The sequence below is a fragment of the Micropterus salmoides genome, unplaced genomic scaffold, assembly GCF_014851395.1.
Source record: "Micropterus salmoides isolate LMB-PRFRI ecotype aquatic unplaced genomic scaffold, ASM1485139v1 Ms_hic_scaffold_17, whole genome shotgun sequence".
Taxonomy (NCBI): Eukaryota; Metazoa; Chordata; class Actinopteri; order Centrarchiformes; family Centrarchidae; genus Micropterus; species Micropterus salmoides.
In genome coordinates, this window is record NW_024040817.1 from 18559717 (window position 1) to 18565740 (window position 6024).

At 38.6% G+C, this 6024-nt stretch overlaps 1 protein-coding gene across 2 annotated transcripts; it reads left to right on the forward strand.

Moving 5' to 3' along the window:
• The first annotated feature begins 887 nt into the window (after nucleotides 1-887).
• snrpd1 (small nuclear ribonucleoprotein D1 polypeptide) lies at nucleotides 888-4912 on the forward strand. 2 transcript variants are annotated; one of them, XM_038725567.1, is made up of 4 exons: nucleotides 888-1036; nucleotides 1679-1755; nucleotides 3108-3299; nucleotides 4562-4912. In XM_038725567.1, the coding sequence occupies exons 1-4, from the start codon at nucleotides 1023-1025 to the stop codon at nucleotides 4636-4638; spliced, it is 360 nt and encodes a 119-aa protein (XP_038581495.1). In that variant the 5' UTR covers nucleotides 888-1022; the 3' UTR covers nucleotides 4639-4912. The 2 variants fall into 2 exon arrangements, with proteins under 2 accessions (XP_038581495.1, XP_038581496.1); XM_038725568.1 differs by lacking the exon at nucleotides 888-1036 and adding an exon at nucleotides 1240-1344.
• Nucleotides 4913-6024: the final 1112 nt, after the last annotated feature.

Genomic DNA, 6024 nt, shown 5'->3' on the forward strand with positions numbered 1-6024 from the left:
TATTCCAACTTTATGTCGTTGTAAGGATTTATTTTTCAAACTTAGCACCTGAACTCATCCAGTGCTCCTGAAACACAGTGAAAGTGTGTTTGATAAAAATGCACACAAAATGGCTAGGGTATGGTGGAGCCACATTCAAAGTTAAATCAGTGCATTTTATTCCTTAACAGCTTATTGTTGCTGGATTATTTGTTAAAAACACACTGAAGATCTTTTCAGATTCTTTACAGCCCACGAAGTTACTTATATACATGCTTTAGACTCGTAAGTAAATATACAGATATTTATTTTCAATCTGAAGTAGAATCAACTGGCATTTTTCTGCAGAAGACATTTTGACATGTCATAGTAGGAAAAGCACTGTTCAGCAGCTTAGGTTTCAGGGTCCTGGTATTGTGCTTGCTGGCTTACTGGGACACTTTGATAGAACAGAGACATTGTTAATGTTAGTTTATTAGTAACACCTCTGTTTTTCCTACTGTGTTAGTCAAAATACCTGCTATGAAAAACGTCCATAAATCAAGAACAACAGTGAAACAAAAACTTTCATGTTGCCTGAAACAATCTCTTGGAAACTGATACTCTTCTTGAAGACACTGTGAAACACAATTTCTTTCTTTCTATTTTAAAAAAAATGTTTTATCTGGTCACAAATCTGACGCTGCTGTATATTTATTGTGCAGACGTCTACTCATACTCCCCCTTTCTGAATTGTTCAATAAAGTTGAAAAATAATAGTTTAGTGATTAAAGTTATGGAATGACCGTATTTAATGGTTATATTTTATACAATAAGTGTAAAGGCTTGTGGTCTAAACTTTACACGTGCTAAATATGTTCGTTGCTCCACCGTTAGGCGGCGATGTTTTTATTGGTAACGTTTCCGCTTTGCTGTCGCTGATTGAGTGACGTCATATCAGCGCGACGTAAACGTAAAACGTACAACAGCGGCCTGTGTTTTCATCTGAGCGCTGTAATTTTTTATCTTTGGTGGAGGATTTTTCTCTACAGTCCGTCACCATCATGAAACTAGTCCGGTAAGCGGTCGTGAGAAGTCACCGTTTATTGAGTGCTGTGATATGAGATGGTGAAAATAAGGCGATGCTGATGGATGGACTTAGATGTGAACGGAAGAACGGTGATGAGGCGGGAAGCGGTGAACGAAATGAATGGAGGCGGCCCCGTGTTACAATGAGCCAGGCTCTTATTAAAGCCTCAGATGAGTGCAGACATACAGGCTCTAAATTAAGTGTAGAGAAGTGGATTTAGTTGTAGTGTCACACAGGTATTATAGCAGCAATACTCGCTAACTAACTTTAACAAACGTAACGTTACCGACGCAAAGGTTAGTTTGCACACAGGCCTCGTTTGAGTTTCGCTCTTCTCTGCAAAGTTCACTTCACATCAGCATTTAGCGACATTATTTAAAAAGCCGTAGACAGAGGCGTTTATATTTATTTATTGTTGCTCCCTAAATTAAATTAAATCAAAGCTCCCCTCGTCAGAATACATTTGTTTTGGTGCTGAAAGCTACATAGCTTAGCTAGTTCGGTAGCTAACTGCAGGCTAATCTTAACTTTAAGCGATGTATAATGTTGAAGTAATGTTCGTGTGTAGTTGTGAAAGGTTAAAGGCAAAGATCTGTGTTTTCACACCGTTATTTTGTTTGATACTTGTAGGTTTTTGATGAAACTCAGCCATGAGACGGTTACCATTGAACTGAAGAATGGCACCCAGGTCCATGGCACCATCACAGGTAAGAGCCGGCTGGTGCATCAGTGAAATGTGTTGCAGCTACTTGTGTACAAGTAAACTGCAGTGAGAGATTTGTTTTTCAAAGGTGGGACATAATGATTCTAGTTAAGGGTTTTATGTGATTTATAAATTGCATCCACAGGCCTCTGTATTGTGTTAAGAGTGTGTGTCACCCTGTTCTTTACCAAGCCTGTTTCTTTCAAGGTTTCTTCTATCCACTCCTTTCAGATGGCAAACACTAAAAACTGTGCCTCAAGGCCACAGTCTGGGATAAAGTAGGACAGTCAAACTGTAGAGTCTCAGAGTGCAGTTATGGTTTAATTGTTCTAATTTACATATTTTACTCTTGTTACAGTCAGCTGAATGAGAATAAAACAGTATTTTGTTTGTGGATCATTGCCGCTACTTTGTAAACGTGTGACTCCTGTGCCGAGACATCATTCGAATCACTATTTTATAATTGCAAAGTTGACACAGCTTTTGGCTGTATTGGTATTTTTAAATGAGTGATTAGAGAGAGAGATTGAACAATAATTGTGTTCTTGAAAGACTAACAGCTGAAAAGTAGCTCCCCTCTCTGGTTAAAAGTTTAAATCTTTTTGCAGCTCTGACTGCAGAGTGTGGTCAGAAATTTGCTTTGTTGCATTGTAACGACACAGAACAGTGATGTCACAGGGTCCTGGAGTCCACCGGTACATCACTGCAGCGAGGTGAGAAGAATCACTGGAGGTTTCTGGTGTTTCCTACAGAATGACGGTGTAACTGTGGCGCACAGCTCTCCTTATTAAATAGGCTCCTTACACGCTTGCTAATAACTTTTTTTAAGCTGGGTCTCTGACATTGACAGCGTTGTTGACGGATTTGAGCAGCTGTGTTCATGAAGGAGAGAGCGAGAGGATGTGCTGCACAAATGTGCTATGGTGCTCTGCAGTCGAATATGATTTTAAATAGGCCTAGTTTAAAAAAATTAATAAAAATTCAATATGTGGCAGTCAGTGTTGATATTGTGGCGGGCCGCCACAAATAAATGAACATATGGGAAACACTGACAGGATTTTCCAGGGTGTTAAGTTACTCTTTAAGTTTACTGCCTCATCAGTCCCGGACAGACAAAAGCTCAGGTTTACCTGTCTGCACTAAATGTTTTTGAGACGTTCATATTTTCTGGTGTGAAAGTGCTGGCTTAGTGTGTATTAGAAGGTGAAACCGCAAGAAGATGCTTCAAATTTAGCCGGCTTAGTATGGACATGATGATTATTATTACTCTCTAGTCTCTTGCAGTTAGTGTATGTTGGCTTGCCTGTGTTCATTTTATTGCGTTTCATCCATCTTTACCTTATTTTCCCATTTTAGGTGTTGATGTGAGCATGAACACCCACCTGAAGGCAGTGAAAATGACTCTGAAAAACAGGGAGCCCACTCAGCTGGAATCACTGAGTATTCGTGGCAACAACATTCGCTACTTTATCCTTCCGGACAGCCTCCCACTTGATACCTTGCTGGTTGACATCGAGCCAAAGATCAAGTCCAAGAAGAGGGAAGCAGGTGAGGATTGTCGAAACATCATCAAGGGGTTCAGCAGAGAAAGAAACAGAATACAACACACTGGGCATGATACGAGGCTTTCTCTTGTAATGTTGGAAACTACATATTGTGATAGTTTAGTAAAGTTTTGCGTCACCTTGCTTTGCTACAATACATTGGCACCCCGTAAATGTAACGAGCTTGAACGGTGTTGGGAGGTGAACAATAATCTGACTTTTGATTATTTACATTTTGGCTGTCATCAAATTGTCACTACGACAAGTCCGGTTTTATACTGTAACCTTCAGTGGCTGGAATTAACCATACAATGTGTCCACGAGTTTAGTTTATAGGGGCAGTGTCTCCTTTTCCAGTTGGGCCTTCTCACAGTGATGCTATCTGAAACAACATCCGTCTCCACTTTTCTTAGGCTTTGGCTAACAATAGTGTCGATGGGTGTTTGTTTGAATCCTGTCTTGTTAGTGAAGCCTTTGGTTTTATTTTTCTTAAGACACAAATACTAAAATGCTGTACATTTAGTTGGACCTGACCAACTATTTATGGATTTATTTGTGTTCTTGAAGATGATTCTTAAGTTACAGTAAATTGAGTTCTCAACACTAATGTAGCATTAGCTCAAAAGACTAGAAACACAACTAGGATGTCATAAAGCCCAGAAGTGCAGGATAGAATACAAGACAGGGGGTCATAACATTTCTACAGCCACTAATGGGAGTGAGTTTGGTGTCCAAATGAATCATAAGTCTTGAGATTTCAAAAGGTTGGTATGTTTTTGATTTTTGGTGAATTAACACTCCATTTTTCTTGTGGGATAACGAAATGTGAGCTTTCAGTTTTCAATATCTGCATTTGACAAAAATGACCACTGACACATTTAGCTACAAGACCTCCAGTTAGCACAAAGAAACTGCTGGAAACTAGTTGTCTACTTGGTGTATTTACCACACCTTGTAAACGATTTAAATTATAATTATATTGGCCAGTACATCATCCTGCTTGTTTCACCTAACCAAACGGTGAGTGATTGCACTGTTAAAGGTGACTGTGATGCAGGTTTTGTATGATACATAGCATGTGTCGTGCAAATCATTTCCTCACTTTCATGCATAGCAGGAATGTGTGTACTGTTTTAAACATGACTTGATTTTCAGTATAGAGGTTAACTAGTCTACATGTTGAGTGGCCCACCTGACTATGCTGTGATACTCAACAAACCGGTGAATGTTTGACAAATGTTGCTAACAAGTATGCGTCTTCTTCAGTGGCTGGACGGGGACGAGGCAGAGGACGAGGGCGTGGCAGAGGAAGGGGACGAGGCCGGGGCGGCCCGAGGAGATGATCACCAGGCCGTACATTTGCTGGCCACCACCCCACTGTTTGTACAGGAAGTCTTTTTTTTCTTTTTCTCAGAGGAAACATTTTGTGAATTTTGTTTTTGTTCAAGTTTTGTTTTTCGTTATTTTGTACATTAAAATCCTTCTGAAGAGGATAAACTTGACTCTGTGTATTATTGCAGTTTGGTAAATGGATTTGTTTTGTTTGTGTGTTGTCACTCCCTTTGTGTACATAACATTGTTTTCATTACAAGGCTGAATAAAGTCTTTGCATGGAAATGTGTATTCCTCAAGTGGTAATAAGAACGCAATTAAACAAACGGAATTCATTGTTTTGAATTTTTAAATTTTGTCCCATGGTGCACTAAAAATGGTTCAAACATAAGGCATCTGAGGTCTGTTTCACAAAAGCAGAATTTAGAAATCCAGGATAACAGAAAAAGCTTGGCTTGACCTAGTGTGGTCAGTGCATCCTGGCTTTATCACCACAAAGGCCAAACCAGGCTCAGTAGGAGCGACTATGTCAAGCCAGGTGTAAGCAATTTAGATATACGGGCATCAGCAGCTTTCTTAAGAGAGCCACACGGTCAATCAGATTTATTGATGCTGAAATGGAAAAGACGTATGCAGCGTACTTTACAAACGGTGAGTAAAAGCAAAAATAAAAGGTTTACAATGAAAAATGCACACCATAATAAAATAAAAGAAACACGGCTGCAGTCTTAAAATGGTGAGAAAACGGGTTGCAAACAATAGAGGATTGACTGAGTAGGTGGCTAAAAATATCACTGCTCTTAAGTGAAACGGTCGTAATTATGTTACCATTCATGGCAATGTTGTCATACCTTAAAAGTGAGAAGGGGATGTTAATGTCACTCAGCCAATGTATTAATTACAACCACTTAATATACTATTCAATACAATTTTATTTATATAGCTCCAATTCACAACAAAAGTTATCTCCTTGTATTATTTAGATATAGATGGATACAGAAAAAGTAACCGTTGAAAAGTGGTGGGGACATAAGGTCTCAGATTAGGGGTGTGACAATACACTTGACTATGTGATGATGCACAATTCTGTGTTCATGAGAACAAGACAAGAAAAAAAAAATATATATATAAAAGGAAATTACATAAAACACTATTAGAAAATAATTTATTTAAAAATTAAGCCCAAAAAATAATTATTGGAGACAAGCTAATTTATTGAACGAGTTTGGAAAATGCTGGGAATGAATTAAATATGAATTTAGAAATTTCGCTTTGTCATTTGGGAAACAGTTTGCTAATGCAAACAAAGAAAGTGAGTCTCGGATAATTACAAATATGATAACATTATTAGAAAAAGTACATTTATCTGGAGAGGAACTGCAAGAACTGTCATCTCT

What these genes read in the sequence shown, in the direction of transcription:
- snrpd1 (XM_038725567.1), top strand. An exon ending in GGTCCATGGCACCATCACAG is followed by an intron (nt 1,756 to 3,107) that starts GTAAGAGCCGGC and finishes TTCCCATTTTAG; the next exon opens with GTGTTGATGTGAGCATGAAC. An exon ending in GTCCAAGAAGAGGGAAGCAG is followed by an intron (nt 3,300 to 4,561) that starts GTGAGGATTGTC and finishes CGTCTTCTTCAG; the next exon opens with TGGCTGGACGGGGACGAGGC.